The 17,094-nt window shown below is 35.5% G+C and overlaps 1 protein-coding gene across 8 annotated transcripts in view; it reads left to right on the top strand.

Moving 5' to 3' along the window:
* nbas (NBAS subunit of NRZ tethering complex) overlaps positions 1 to 17,094 on the top strand; it is a 378,312-nt gene that overhangs the window by 309,670 nt on the left and 51,548 nt on the right. For all 8 annotated transcript variants that reach the window (XR_015517670.1, XR_015517668.1, XR_015517669.1 and 5 more), the window contains 2 exons: positions 3,201 to 3,345; positions 3,463 to 3,591. Coding sequence is in view for 4 of the 8 variants with exons in the window: in XM_087297010.1 (XP_087153136.1) it covers positions 3,201 to 3,345; positions 3,463 to 3,591 (274 nt within the window). In the remaining 4 variants the exon portion in view is untranslated. The remainder of the gene's footprint in view (positions 1 to 3,200; positions 3,346 to 3,462; positions 3,592 to 17,094) is intronic.

Genomic DNA, 17,094 nt, shown 5'->3' with positions numbered 1-17,094 from the left:
TAAACATAATTGTTTTGTGGATTTTTTTTTTGTTTTTTGTTTTGTTTTTGGATTTCATTCAACCAAACACCAAAATGTCTGGCCTGCATCAGAGCTATTTGTGATTGGAGAGCTTTAGCAGCTCAACTTAAGTTTCACTTTATGGGTTCAGAAGACTTGGAATACAGCGCTTGAGTTATATAGACCATTTTATGATACTTTTTATGGTGCTTTTATAGTTAAAATTGCTGTTTTATAGAGAAGATCTATGTGAAGATTCTTCAAAGTTATCCTTTAGTATTGCTCAGAGAAAAACGGCTGCATGCGGGTTCATTAGAGTGAGTAAATAATGAGAGAAATGATCCATTTTTAAAAGATTTTTTTTCTTTAAATACATTTTCATAGCCAATGTAGGTGTCTGTTAACTACTTTAATGAGTGTAATTTAGTTGTTCAGATTCCTGGTTGTTGCTGTAACCGTGCACTGTATGATTATCCACATTAACTGTAGGAAGTATTCAATGTACAGTGCGTGCGTGCGTGCATTCATTTGCTTATGATTGTGTGTTTATCTCACCAGTGGAGTTTGTTAGGAAGCTCCTCTCATCTCTCATACAAAGTCAGGAGATAAGCATATGCACTGCTGTATAGCTGCACACATGTAATGTAATATTCCATGATAAAGATGATTAGATTTCCTATTCATTATACAGACACTTTCCTATTAAAAGTTTCACAGTGATACGCAAACAAAATTTGTCCCTACCCAAATTTAGGTTGAAATATCCCAGCATTTTAATGCTGTGTTCACACCAGACTTGGAAGACGCATCAAGCGTAAGTGATTTACATGTTAAGTCAATGCAAAGACGTGAATAGACGTCCTGCAGCGCAATACACATGGATGAGGCGGTGCAAATGAAGTGGCGTTAGTTGAGCATTTGGCACGATTGTCGCGCGTATTGAACGAGTTGGAAAATCTGAACTTCATCGGACATTTGCGCTATGTTAACCAATCAGGAGCTTTTTTTTATGACGTAGCACCTGTTGTTGGTGTCCTGGGGGAAAATCCTCCTGTTGACACCGGAAAACAGTACATCAAACTGGGCTCGGCTCAGTTGAAAGCACCGCTGAAAGCTTCCATCATCCAGGTATAGTTTCTGGAGGAGTTGATGAACTTACAGGGTTGGGTGCACCTCAGAATTGATCCGGTGTACTTATGCACAACTACAAACGAATTTTTCAGCCTTCCTAAAGCACATAAACACAGCTATTCTCTCATTAAAATCCATGCTAGCCATTTAGCAAGGAATCCGCCATGGTGCGAATCCATGTGTGTTGTGAAGAAAATTTGACGCGCAAATAAAGCGGATTTGACGCATGAATGAAGCGAGTAAACTCAAAATGTTCATGCATCTATTTACGCACAAATAGCGTTTAATGTGAACACCGCATTAGAATGTAATGCCACACTGCAAAAAATAGTTAATTACAAGTTTCAAACATTTATAGTATATTAGCTGAATTTAAACAAACAAATTAATTTAAACCCTACTAAATTAATTTGTTTGTTTAAATTCAGCCTATATAAAGTGTTTATAACCACTTCACCCACTTTGAATGTTATCACTCGATTGAATGGGCGTTATCAGTGGTTATCAGCTGATAGATATGGTCCAGCAGCGGCCTTCTGCTCCTACTGGTAGGCTCAAAAGGCTGTTATCATCCATCCACTTGGTCAATCAGCTGTACTAATAGAGAAGCCTTCAGATCCAGATCTGTTTTTACATTACTGTGACTGTTGGGTTTAGGGTGGGGGTAGGGGTAGACATTAATAAAGCACAATTAATAGGAAATTAAATAAACAATATAAATAATTCTTATTAGCTTCCGGCTGCAGCCATATGTAATCTATGCTGATTAACTATGTGAATGGATGATAACAGCCTTCTGAGCATATTAGTTTTCCCAGAACTCCCCTACTGGCCCATCAGCTGATAATGCCTATTCAATCAAGTGATAACATTCGAATCGGCTGAGCCCTTACCTTAAATTTTTTTTTTTTTTGTAAATCCAATGAATTATTTATTTTTAGTATACATGTTTACTGAATTTTGCTTTTTTTTTGTTGTTTTTTTTTTCTTGAGCTGAGAGTTTGTTTTTTGCTGTTGTCGATGGTAGCGCCACATTTTTTGAGCACCTGTAGCGTAGTGAGGTGCTGAGTACGCGTTTTACAGTTGTTATGGTTGATTTTCCAAGCGTTGCAAGTTAAAAAAACGCAATCCCCATCAGTGTAAATTTTGAGATAGCTGTCAAATCACAGTGGAGGAGGGGCGAGACAATACCACGCAACTGTCACCACAACAACTTGTAATGGCAACCAACTGAAAAAAACGCCTCGCTGCAAAAATGCTCACAGCTGAGTGTGTATTCAACAGCGCTTGCATTTCTGTAGTTCAGAAAATGCTCCAGTGGACATACAGCCTAATATCACATTCAAATACCAAGCACCACGTTATTTTCATCATTGAATTAAATAAAGTACAATGTCAAACATACCTCTCACGCAGCTTTATCTATGTATACATAAATGGATTATTTGTAGCACAACTTTATAATTTTAAGTGATTTGTTTCAGGTTTTTTAGAAATGAATTACCCTACACATAGGATAAAATTGATCATTTTAAATAATTTCATGGGTTAAGTAAAATAATCTTGTTTTGGTTAGAATTTATTTAGTATTTTTATTTTTTTTTTTACTATTTTGACTTACTGCCCATTTGGCAGAATTGGTATAATATAAGGTTACTTTGAATTTACTGAAAGTTATAAAAACCTGCTTTATTTTGATTTATTATTTTTTTTAAAAATAAACTAGTTTTTTATTTATCTAGAAAATATTTTTTGATTTAAGAATTTTTAGATATTTCGATGGACAAAAAAAAACTCTAAAAAGCATGTGCTTGCATAGAAGCTGCAAGTCCAACCTATTATTATTATACCTATATTATTTTATATTATTATTTTATTTATTTATTTATTCATTCATTATTGGGTGCTATGAAGTTTTCTGTAAGGGGTAAGTTAAAGTTAGTATAAGGGGGTTAAATTATACAGTTTGTACAGTAAAAAAAATCAGAGTGTCCCCATAAATCTCAAAAACAAAAAAAATATTTGTGTGTGTGGTCTTAACACAAATACATTTTTCTCTCTCTACACAGGCTAGAGACAGATCAGAACCCTTGGGTTTGTCTCACGTCCACCCTGCTGGTACACTCTTCCAGCGTTTCTCAAATCAACATTGGAAATGAGGTTTTATCTATGTGCCGCTCGCTCTACCTGACCAAACACAAGCTTAACCCACAGGTAAGAGTGTGTGTTGTCATTGTTCTGATAACGGGGCTGACAGCGTGTGCTTTTCCTGTCACATGCTCAGCTATGTTTGTTGTAGCGTGTCATTCACACTTTTCATTTTTCTTTTAGGGCATCGGGAACATTTCATCTCTGTTATTAAATGCTGGACTGAAGCTGCCTGCTCTGAAGTTGATGACTGAAAGCAAAGATGAGCATTTGCTCAAACTGACCCAAGATCAGATCAGAAATATCACTGAGGTAAGTTTCATTTGGGCTGTTTTCTCTGATGGGACCACAAGATTATCTATCCCTTTGTGTTTTTTTTTATGTTCTGTGTTGTAAGTTCCACAATCTTGTAATTACCAGAACCATGTTTTAGTTTTTTTTAAGTTTTTGGTTGACATTATTGATTATTGTTTTTCATTTTTCTTTTTATTTTGACGGCTTACTGTTGACTTTTGATTTCAAAGATCAGTCTTTCTGTCTAATTGTGCAGTTTCAGTAAACATTACTGAAACATTACTGAACATTGCTAAACATCAAAAAAATTACTTTATCACTCGGAATATAGCAAATGAGTTATATAGATGTTTTAAGATAAATGTTAGTTTGTTTTTTTCAACCACAAACATAATAACATGGTTCCTTTCATAGTTTTATAGCATTCATTTAAATATATATGTTAGGGATGCTCTGATCAGGATTTTTGCAGCCGATACCAAGTAGATTGCTTGTCAAAGTACGCTTTCAAGATTTATAATGCACATTTTCACGCTAAGCACAATACGTAAGTGGAGATCTCTCTTACCTAAGAAAACAAATTAAGGATGCTGCATAAAATTCCTTAAACGTGTCTCTTATACCCATTTAGTGTGGGCTTTTTATGGCTAGAAGCAGCTTTTATGAACATAAAAGATAAAAAAGATTCAAAAAATGGGTTAGAAAAATGACCAACAATGCAATATTAGATGTATAAAAAGTTAAAATGCACACCCATAAATCCATTATGTCTTTAATAAAAGGTATTAGGGCTATAAGCTACTGTTTATTGTAATAAGTATAATAGAAGAAGTAATGTTATTAAAGATTCATGTTAAAAATAAAAAACTGTTATGTTTATCTAATATTTCAAGCCAGATTTAAGTGAACTTGCAATATTGTCAAAGAAATGTGTATAAAGGCCAAAATACTTGCAAGGTGATTTAGATATTTTGCTTATTTCCAACTAACACAAACACTTGTGATTAGTTCATGTGATCGGCCAGATCGGCAAGTACTGATCAAGTCAGTAAATGTGATTATCCATCGATGCTGATCTCCGGCCGATTGATCGGAGCATCCTCAATATATATTTTTCTTTAAGAAAAATTCTTGTACTTTTCCTGGTTTATATCCAAGTAAAGAGATAGTGAGTCTGTCTAATACCAGAGTATCTGTGTGGTCTTAAAGTCTTAAAATGTCTTAAATCTCAAAACCTAAATTTTTGGCCTTAAAACGTCTTAAATCTACTGAACTATTGTATTGTAGGTCATAAATCTTTTTTAACAGGTCTTATTTTTCCTTTGTTCATGTTAACTTGCCCATTAACACCCATATCATCATCAACAATCCATTTCAATAAAACTTTATATTAAAAAATAGCAATTTTTAATTTATTTTCCATACTTTCCTTACAATAACATTTGTTTTAAAGTTCTCCATTTATTTACTCCTGAGGATACTGACCTGACCTATATTTTTATTATTAAATTATTATTATTATTATTTTTATTATTATTATTATTATTATTATTGTTATTTATTTTTTATTATTCATTTATTTATTTTTATTATTATTGTTATTATTGTACTATTAAATATATTAAATTCTAATAATTTTTGATATGGTAAGTGAAAATCTTTTCCAACTTTGGATATTCGAGAAAAAAACAACAACTTGCATTTAGCCCTGTATAAGTCTAAAAGTGAATTCATAATTAATAATGGTCTTAAAAATGTCTTTTAAAGTCTTAAATTTAACCTGGTAAAACCTGCAGAAACCCTGAAATCTGAAATAATGCATTCTATCTAAATCAAGAGATTGTGAATCAGTATCAAACTGTTCTGAAATCTCTGCCAATACCAAGCTTAAGGATGCATCTGCAGTGATATTTTAGTTTTAATATCTAAAAACATATTTTATGTTGGTATTATTATATAGTATAGGATTTATTCATATTATGAATTGTTTTCTAATTTGTAACTTAAATGTTTAGTTATTTTAGATTTATTTTATATAATATTTTTAGAATTTACATTTTTCTAATTATTGTCGCAAATATTTTTATCAATTTTGGGCTTGTTTTGTAAGTAATGTTAGCAAATTTCTTTCCAATTTAATAGCAATAAATTAATTTATTTTTAACATATTGTTATAATTTCACATACAATGAAAATTAGATACCCACATAGTTCTCCTGAAGTGTAGATAACCTCTTAAATGAGATTTAATCAATAGAACAATCAGATTCAATTATAAAAGGTTTTAGCGAAGTGAACACAGTTGAAAAGTTCACAGATTGGAGGCACTTTTTAAGTTTTTAACAGGTCATTTCATTTATTGGTCCTGCCAGTTTTCTAGAAGTGACCCCAGGTTAAATAATGGAAGTATTCTTGTCCAGTGTGTTAATAAGAATAATAGAAAGAAAAACAGATCACCCGTGACCCATTGCTACGGAAGTCTAGCGGTCAAGGGTGTGTTCTTGTCAGCTGGCCACTGCTGTCACTAGTAATGTGGATTCAATTAAACTAAACCCGACTGTTGACACCAGAAGTGAATGTGAATCAGATAGGAGCTATCAGAGCTAGCGTGCCACTGACCGTAACCTCTATCTCTCACTGACTGCAGGTCAGATAAAAGGCAAGCCCTCGCAGCGCCATCACTTAATTTATCCTCTCAGGTCTGCTAGAAGACCAGATAAGCAATGGCTGTTGTGGGAATGGATATGCATTAAAACCAAACACGTAGATTTTTTTTCCCCAGAGACCTTCACGAACATGATTTGAGTCATTTGCATTTTGTTTTTTACATGCTTTTCATCTAAAGCAACTTACTCTGCACTAATTTCTGCAGCAATTTTCTAGTATCAGCCAAGGGTTAAATGCTTTGCACAATGGTAAAGTCTCCAGAGTTCACTTGTTGACACAATGAATCTGCATACTTTTTCTTTTCTTTTATTTCTGCAATTATAAGCAAGGATTCTGTAGGCTTTATGAAAGGAAATGTAAGACTTTTAAAGTAAATAGAATATTTTATTTGAAGAGTACACAATATCTTTTTTAGTGAGCACATCTAAAACCTTGATTTTTTTATTACTTTTTTAATTTAAAAAACAACTCAGGTTGTAACAGCGTGTGTCATTTAACACAACTCAGGTTGTAGATAACTCTGCTAACGAAAAAGCTCCATATGAAAGTAACTTACTCCACTTTTTGATCCACAATGAAATGCAAAAACCATGGTGATCTTCCCTATTTTTGGTTTGGTTCCAGGATAGAGAATTTTAAATCATGATACATTCACTTGAAGCAAAAATACATAGAAGTCTTGTTTTCAGTCACAATAATTAAATGAAGTGAGTTAATGACTGAAACAATAAGAAATTTCTTCAAATGGGCACAAAAAAACAAATGAAAATGAATTTCCATACCTAATTAAAAGTCCCATATAGTTATTTTTGTTCATTTTCCTAAAAAAACAACTAAATTTCTTTATTTTGCAACTTTTTGTAAATGTGTCCTTGATTTAAGAATCTTCAGATACTTGTATATTAGGGATGTAATGGTATCAGAATTTCACGTTTCGGTAATACCTCGGTATGAATGTCACGGTACGGTATTTATTGAATCATTTACAGGAAAAAAAAACTTTTGAAAATACTCCAAAAAAGTGCCAAAAGTGTCAATGACATACAAATTAGCCATCTATCTGTAAGCTTTGAAACACTAACTTCAATTTTAATAACAAAAAATTATTAAACCATGTAAAAAAATAAAGTTTCAATTTAGTATTGTTGAAAACTCACCACATTCAACATTTAATCACTCACTCACTTAGATAGAGATGGGTTTAAAGGAAAATTATCATATAATTATAATCTGGTAAAAGCTGGTATCTCTGGGTATTTACAATGTCCCCTGCAACAGAAAAAAACCCTCTCATTTGGGACTGAGGTTTCTGGGACAAGAGAGATATGACTTGGCCCATGTTGACAGCAGTGGGTAACGTTGTGCATTGTCTTTCCCCCACTTGAGAAGACAAACCATGAGTGAGATAGAGATCTCTTTGCGGTACAAGTCAATGTCTGCATCAATCTGAACAGTGTGCTGTGTTTCTGCAGTTATTAGTCGTATTCCCCAACTTGCAGGCACGTGCACACATAGGGATCAACCTGTGCAGTGCGCATGCCCTTTTTAGTCTTGGATAGAAAATGCCCTTCCAAAACGATCAAAAGTGCCCCCGCGACGCGACACAACCTCCGTCCAGTCCAGCCCTTCAGTAGGCGCGCGACAACACCTCTCTTGAATATGCGCGCTCAACCCCCCCTCGGCGCTTTACAATACGCGCGCCACAACACAGCTGATCAGAACGCGCGCCACAACACAGCTGATCAGAACGCGCGCGACAGCACCGCTATTCAGCACGCGCGCGGCGACAACACCCACTTTAGGTTCGATCATTTCCATCTTTTTTTCATCTCCGCTACTAGCAGCACACTCCATTTCCGCATTACTGGATCTGTAGCGACAACAGACCGCAAAGGATTATGGCCACGCCTGGGCTGATGGGAAATGAAGTTTCAGCTACGTCCCGTTCGCTTCATTCGCCTGAGCAAATTTTCTCAGAAGACCTATAGTTTTACCGAGTCATGCGACTTCGGTAATATCGAAAAAAATTAATATTGCGGTATGACGGTATTTACAATACCGTTACATCCCTATTGTATATATATTATGCCCCCCAGTGACCATATACAGCCATATCACACTGCTACGAGTGTGATATTGCATTTATACTACAGTTTGATGGCATAATTGTGTATAAAACAAAGAAAATCAAACAGAGTGTCTCTCTCAGTCCTTTTGTACAAGAAACTACTTACTTCTGCCATTCATTCACTGCAACTGACGTCAGAAAAGCAGAAACCGTTGCTAATTTACCAACATCACTTTAGAGCTAGTATTTGAATGATTCTCTAGCGTAATGTCTAATGTAATGCTCACATTTTAATATTATATGGCTGAATGGCATGAAATGCCATCAGTCCACAGAGATATCTTCCAGTATTTCTCTGTTGGAATCAGATATCACAATAGTTATCCCCTAAAAAGCCAAAAAAAAAAATACTGCCAGATTACTATAGTATAAATACAGCACTACAACATATAAAAGAGAGATCGACTTATAATATCACATACCTGTTTTACAATGATTTGATCAGCTGTAGTTTGAAATTACATCGAGTTTTATAGGCTTATTATGAGGTCTCTGTCACCATCTTGTGGAGGAACGTCGACCGTTTTTGCTCTGCTCAGTATGACAGGCTGATGGACACACACGCAATTTATCTCCGAAAGTATAAAGATTTAACATATGCACTGTCCTTACAAATAAACTGCATAGTTGCAATCTAAACAACTACATTCTCACCTAAAAAAGCCTCAAGTTGTCCAACAGCTGCAAGATATGTAAAACTGAGTTTAATGATCTGCTGTCACTCTATGTGGGTGGAGTAACACAGAAGGGTGAGGAGGCTATACGACTTCTATTATTGCAAAATATTGCATAGCTATCAGCCAATCAGATTCGAGAACTAGAACAAACTGTTGTGTATACTATAAGACAGGGCTATTCAATTAGTTTTTCATTGGGGCCAGTTCATGAAAAGCATCCCAAATGAGGGGCCGGAGAGAAATGACTTGCAATATGAGTGATGACACCACAACAATAAAAGAGCCCAAATATTGTAGTCTTGCTCCTAAAGACACCCACGTTGGCTTTTTCTACATTAAAGTGATAATATATTGTACTTTGAAACTACATAACATCACTGCATTGTACAATGTGATGTTTTTACAAACATTCAAATGTTGTGTTTTGAAGCGCAACAAAAGCAGTGTATTGCTTAAGTAAGCTTTTTCTACATTCAGACAAATTCATATGTTATGTTTTAAACTGTGTAACAATTTGGAATGCAACAATTAAGACTGAGTTTATTAAGAAAGAGATGGAAAATAGTCTAAACTGCAAATTTTAAGTTAAAATAATACTTTACCAGGCAATAGCTCACATTAACTGAAGTGTACATGTTCAACAAATTGATCCAGCAATCACAGTGAAACAATGAAGAGCAAAGAGAACAGCGACTGACAGATATATCCACAGGCTATTTTCATGTTACGGTAGACTACTACTAGTGCTCAGCAATTGTGAATTTATAGGAAAAGTGAAATGGCAAAACATGATTTTTTTTTCGAGCTAAAAGACTGTCCTGGGAAAACAGGAGATCTGGTCATCCAACTACAGTAAATTGCTGTAAAAAATAACCTTTGTACTTTTTGGAAATAAAATTAACTCCAGAGGAAATAAATGAAATGAAAAATCTGGCAAAAGTAGTGGCTGCATGTGCTAAATATCCTTCCAACATCACGCTTCAGAACGAGTGAGTGAAGTTTGTTTTTAACAAGGTCCCTCATCAAAACCTGATCATAGAGTACATCGTGAACCGCGGCGCCTCCACCACAACTCACCACAACGCTGTTAGGGTTCACCTAAAAATTCATCATAGCCCAAAAACTGACTGGGGAACTGACTGGATAAGCTGCGTCTCAGAAGGATCAATTAGAGCTCACATTCTCACTGACTCTAGATCAGATAAAGCCGTGAAACTGAGAAGAGCTCACTTAAAATGAGAGTAATCTCCTTCTCTCGGGGCAAGGGTGATGCGCTTTCATCTCTAAACCTGTCAGAGAGATGGAGGAAAGCCAGAAAGACAGGAATAGGTGAATTTGGGTATGTTGACATTTTTTTTTTTTAAGTGATTCGTTCTGCCGGAGCTCACTGCCTTCTGGGGAAGCACTTTGGTATATCTTGCAATTGTGATTTTGGTGACCTAAGTCCTGCCATTGGGCTTTTTATTAATCCAACCCCCCCTTCTCTCCTCCACTTTGCTTTCTTTTTCGTTTCATCACTATAATTAAATGGAAAAATGGTAATCAGTCAAATAATTAATCAGTGTGGTCATTATGGTCCAAGAAAATGTGAGTCATGAAATGTTACGTTAACTTTACTTATGCAAATGCCAGAAGAATTTATTAGCCCTTTGGTTTCTCTTTATAGTAATATTATTTTAAATGATCATAAACAATTGGATATTATTTACTTTGACTCTTATGGACTGCATCAAAATGAAGAATCTAGGATGTATATTACTAGTAGGTGGCACGGTGGCTCAGTGGTTAGCACAGTCGCCTTACAGCAAGAAGATCAGTTGTTGGAGTCCCAGCTGGGTCAGTTGGCATTTCTGTGTGGAGTCTGCATGTTCTCCCCGTGTTGGCGTGGGTTTTCTCTGGGTGCTCTTTAAAAGGCACCTCTGAAATAGACAAAGTTGCTAAAAATGTTGTCAAAAGTCAATGCATTTATTTTCAATTCCACTTTTAAAATTAAAAGTTGTCGAATTACTGTAGATTGAGATAAAGGTGCCACTGAAATGGGTAGAAAGGATTTCTTATATTAGTTTAACCTACTGTTAGTGACTCTATATCTCCTACCAGGGGGAAGCAGTTCATAATGTGGAAACAAAAATGAGTTGGATCATTATGAATCCTTTCCTGATTAGAGACGCAATTCTCATATGTAACGTGCCCAACAATTTTCCATCCTGTCTTTAAGAGATGCAACAACTTAGATTTTACACTGTACAGATAGGTTGCCAAACCACACTGTGATACCATACTTGACGATGCTTTCAAGAACAGCTTTATAAAACATCATAAGCTTCTTGAAAAAAAGACGTAAAAAAAAGACGTAACCTCCGTAAAAAAATACAATCTCTGGTTTTAACGAGAACAAACACACTCTGTGTGTGTGTTTTCCATGTAAAAGATCTGTAAATGTAAATGCCCAAGTCCTTGTAAGTCTCAGACTGAGTAATAGGATGGTGATGTACAATAGAGATGCGCAAATCAGCTGAAATGACACCTGAATCCGCGGCTTCATATTAATCATCCATCATAATGATAGGTCAGCATGGATGTTAAAAGCGGATTCAGTGAGCTAATCTGCACTTCTCTGATAGTAAAATAATGTTAATCTTAATAGTTTTTAAGTGATCATTTATTTATAAAAACAAAAGTTTGTCTTTAGACAACATTTTCATTTATTTTCAAATAGATACAGAAAGTAAAAATCAGACTTTTTAGCTTTTACAGATACAGGAACAAGATAACAAAAACGGTGCCACTTCGGCCTTAACGGCAGCTGTTATGTTAACTTGGCCCTTTTCTTTGCACTGTGCAAAACAGAACACCATCTACTGTGCCTGGCTTCGGGCGATTCCACCTCGCTTCCAAAACGCGGCTAGCTGCACTGTATAAGCATTCACTCGCACCATTTGTATAACTAAAGCGATCTGTGCTGGACTTTAGACCAGCTTTTAGTTGGTCAATGGTGCAGTGTATTTCAGTTTCTCAAAATAGCAACTTGCCAACAATGTGATTTAACATGCCTCCTTTTTAGACTCATGAGTCCACAAAGTGGTGAAAATGGATTTGCTATTTAAACAACGTACCGCAAAAATTTGAAAATTACTGTTGCACTCGTCTGAAAATGGCAACAAATTGTGCCATACATGTCTTGCAATTCATTGTGCCGGGTTTATGATAGGGCCCTGAACCCAAGTAAGTTGTTAAATTATAATTTTATTCCAATTTATGTTACTTATTGTACATTTCAAAGCCTTAAATATATTAAAGCCTTATATATATGTTTCACATGATATATTTCACATTTTTATATAATTAATTAATGAACTGAAACATCACAATTGTGGTTTGTGATTCTAGTGTCTACATTGTAGTAAGTATATAATGTTGTAATCTATCAGCACAATCTGACTGCAGTCGTAGAGAGAATTTGCTTCACAAGGGCAGTCCCCTCTGAACGCTCCAGACATTGATTTATTTAGTAACCCCTCTGCCATACTCCAGCCTCACACACTCCAGCCAACACACACACACACACACACACACACACACACACACACACACACACACACACAAACACACTGTCCTCGTTTCCCCTTACAAACTGTTGCTTACTGAAAGACTGACATTTTGCAGCATTCTCAGAAGAGCAGCTCCAGCTGTCGTCAAGCTAGATTTTTCAAATGTTTTTTTTTTTTTTAACATAAATTCCTCTACCCGACATTCCTTCGGCAAGCTTAAAACCACATCAACATCACTGAATAATTCATCCCCTACAACATCTTTTCCCACTTGCCTTGCAAACGTGTTTGAGCAAGGATCTCCAACTGCTGATGTCATTATACATAGGAACAAGCAGCGACATCATGCGTCATCATCACTAAATTAGTATCGTTTATATTTGATCCATTAAGCCTTTTTTTCGGGCGCACCTCACCCACGGTTCGTTCTTTTTTTCCTCACCAATTATATTTGAATAGACTCATCAGTGCCATTCAATTGGCTTCCTGTACCGGGAGCAATTACATCCGGCTCTGTTTGTATTGGGACGATCTGATGTGCATTGTTCCCGCTCATAATAAGCTTGTGTTTTATAATGGACTTATTGCTCTGGAATATAAATCACGTCGAATAAGCGTGGCTTTTATTATTCTGTGTGATGAGGTTGGGTTTTTTATGAAGATTATTTTGTTTAATTCAGAACAACAGACAGAAATTATGAAGTGATTACGTGGGTTATTGTGTTCTGTCATTATTTTCGTCTCAATATTGAGTGGCCTGTTATTAATTTGATGTTTGAGTCTATTTGTTTGTGTGACAACTTGTCAGTCATGCTGCTGAAATAATCTTGTAAAACATTTGCACAGGCGACGTGGTCTCATAACAGGTTTTCAATTAGAGAATTCAAAGGGAGCTGGTGGAAGAGTGTGTGTGGATTTAATGTGGTAAGTTGGTGCGCATGTCAGAAGAAGTGGTCAAACTGTGAAGATTTGACCCAAGAGCTGCAAGAGTCCACTATTAAGACAATCACTCCATGATTTTCTTCTCTGCGGGAGTTTTCGCACTCTATTGTGTGTATAGACCTGGTGTTTCTAAGAAATCACAGTTCAGGAAATGTGAATGAATGGCTCTGAAATGTGAAGAAAGACAATGTGAATAAAAAAGACAGTTTGGCTGAATGACTTCGGTATAGGTCATTTTTTAAAACGCTCATTCTTTTCCTCTTTTCATTTCCAGTCATGCCAGCATTCAGTAAAACTTTCCAGCGGTTATTTTGTGGAGGAAATTGTTTGCACTTCTGTACTTGCACGTCTATGTATTTTTGGTTTTCAGTCCATTACCTTGACTTCAAAACTATTTCTGAATGTTATTTTGTCATTATTGAGTCAAAGAAATTCTGCTGACTCAGCACAGCTATAAAAGTAGCCTTTATAGTTTCCCTGCTTCCAATCTTCTTCCTGTTTTTATCTTTCTTTTGTGTTATCATAGTGTAATGCGAGATATGTCGGTTCAGTTTCCTGAACCAAATGTTTACTGTTTTTTGCAACTTTTCCATAAAAAGAACCTACTAAAATTAAACACGATAAAACTGTACCCCCCTAGGGTAATGGTAATTCATTACTCCACAGTTATTGATTGGTATATTGATTGGTTTAATCGGTTGTGGTACACCCACTGTTACAAGTAAACCATTCATTGATAAGTTTTCCAAACTTTGTTAAGATAGGACAATATTTGGCCTAGATAAAAGGATAGATGGATGGATCGTTCGGCCAGTTGGTTAGTTGGTTGCTTGCTTGCTTGGTTGGTACGTTGGTCAGCTAGTAGGTTGGTTAGTTGGTTTGTTGGTTGGACAGTTCGTTCGTTGGTCGTTTGGTTGGTTGGTTGGTTGGTTGGTTGGTCAGTGGTCGGTTGGCTGTTTGGTTTGATTAATTGATTTTGTTACACACATTGTTAGAAGTCAACTAATCATAGATACGCTTTGCAATCTTTGTTAGGATAGGACAATATTTGGCCTAGATATAACTATGGATGGATGGATGGATTGATGGATGGATGGATGGATGGATGGATGGATGGATGGATGGATGGATGGGTAGGTCGGTCAGTTGCTTGCTTGCTTGCTTGCTTGATTGTTCGGTTGGTTGGTTGGTCGTTTGGTTGGTTGGTCGGTTGATCGATTGGTTGGTTGCTTTGATTGATTGATTTTGTGACACACACTGTTAAGAGTAAACCAATCACAACATCCAACCAAACGCAGTAGAAAAAACAAGCATTAAAGCAAATCAGTATGAAACTCTGTTTAATGCTGTATGTTAATGTGAAATTATGAATTAAATGCATGTAAACCTATGATATGATAAAGCAATAATATTAATAGGTGTAGTTTAAAGGATAGTTCACCCAAAACTGAAGCTTCTTTCATCATTTGCCAACTTTTTACTTGTTCCAACCCTGTTTGACTTTCTTTTTTCTGTTGAACACGAAAATCATTTTAAAGTATGCTGGAAACCTGTAACCGCTGGCTTTTATTCTATGTGTTTTTCTACTAAGCGAGTTTATAGTTACAGGTTTTATGCTTTCTTCAAAATCTCTTATTTAGTAATCGGCAGAATAAAGAAACACACAAACACTTAGGCGTAAGTAAATAGTTAATACATTTTTCTTTTTGGGTAAATTATTCCTTTATAGTAAATCTAAAATAAAGCTGTTGATTCTTTTGGATTTTGGTCGGATGGTGTATTTCTATCTTAGTAGGCAATTGTTGATCAACATACGGTGCCAGTGTAAAATAAACTGGTTCATACCTTCTTTAATTTACTTGTAATATGACTAAACTTTATGGGAAATAGTTTGTGGTTTCTGTATATACTTCTCCTCCTCTAGCCTTGTCATCTTTAATAATAAAACCACTACAGTGTTTTCAGGCGGACCGCTCTGAAACCGAAACCGCAGAGAGCCAGCAGTGGTTTTGGACCCTCTCCTCTTCCCACTCCTTCCCAATACAAACCAGCTTTATGATTTAAATGATAAAAAAAGCCAAGCATGCATCATTTATGAGACGACAAATACCCTGCGTCATTCCAATTAAAGCGGCACTGCAACTGAGAATCAGTACAAAAGAATAAAACAAAACAAAAAAATGAGAGATGCAGTCGAAAACATACATTTTTAACGAGCTCTTCCCCTATTCCACATGTGCATTAGCAGATATTAGTGAACATTATGTGGATTTGTAAATAGAGCATGCTAATGCGCCTCTTTATCTGCGTCTGAACAAAACGTCCACGGGCAGAAATCATTTACCAGCATTTCCTCACAACAAAATGGCTTAATAAACAACTAAAGAATGTCTAAATAATGAAACGAGGGTAGGGTTAGGAGATAAAAAAATGTAATTAGTGTTATATAAAAACAGTTGGGTCAATAGAAGCAACTGATGTGATGGGAAAACCAACATGTTTGCAGTTGTGTGCTGCTTTTAATCAGTTTATATCAGATACAGCACTGCTAACAAACACACTTACTGGTGAGACAACAGACACCCCAAGAGAGCATAGAGCATTTTATTCTGGATCGATGACTTTACCTTTATCTGGGATTTTATAAGATTACGGTGTGAAATATTTATGGCTGTGTGTGTGTGCTCGGTTTTCTGACTTCCAGTGTGATCAAAGTCGCTTCATTAACCTCACCGTTGGGGCCTCTAAAGGACATTTCCCCTTAACAGAATCAAACCATTTTATTTTTGTTTGTTGGCAGCAATTGATGTTTCAGGCCACTGATTGTTGTGAGCAATATATTCGGTCTCAATCAGATATTGTTTGTTCAGCTTGACAAGTTCATTTGTGGCATTTTCAAAGGCAGCTGGGAGTTTACTCTGCGCATTTTCAATTTTTAGTTTTTTCCTAGGGATGTATAATAAAGGCGACCATCTCTAAATTAGTTTGATTAACTTCTGGTTAACACAAATTAAGATAATTTGAAGATTTTTTAGGATCCCATCAATTTTCATTAATTGTTGTATAAACTATAATATATACACGTGCTTGCGTGTATATTTATATATATATATATATATATATATATATATATATAATAAAATGTATTTATTTTTTCAAATAAATTGAATTATTCTTGAATGATGATAATAATAATGATAATAATGCTAAAACACCCTGAACACTTATTACAGTATATAGTGCACTAATTTGCACTACAGATAAAGCCTTAATGTAGAATGACGAATTATGGGAACATTCTGTGACATACTGAAACAAAAAAAATTAATATAATTTTTTTTTTTAATGTTAAAACCAGTGTCAAATGCTCCTTCTGCAATGGTTCATTTTCTTCTCATCAAGTATGCTAATAATACATCACCAAATATTTGAAGAATTACCATGAAAGAGGGACACATGACTACACACACCTGTAGCTGTGTGTAGTGACTGCTTTGATGCCATCTGTGTGCCCGCTCTTCATTCTGCTCATTCTTCAGTCTCTGGAATTTACACA

This window comes from Danio rerio, chromosome 20, assembly GCF_052040795.2.
Source record: "Danio rerio strain M-AB ecotype USA chromosome 20, GRCz13ab, whole genome shotgun sequence".
In the NCBI taxonomy this organism is placed as follows: domain Eukaryota; kingdom Metazoa; phylum Chordata; class Actinopteri; order Cypriniformes; family Danionidae; genus Danio; species Danio rerio.
The sequence above is the reverse complement of the archived record's forward strand: the minus strand, read 5'-3'. Positions and strand labels throughout refer to the sequence as shown.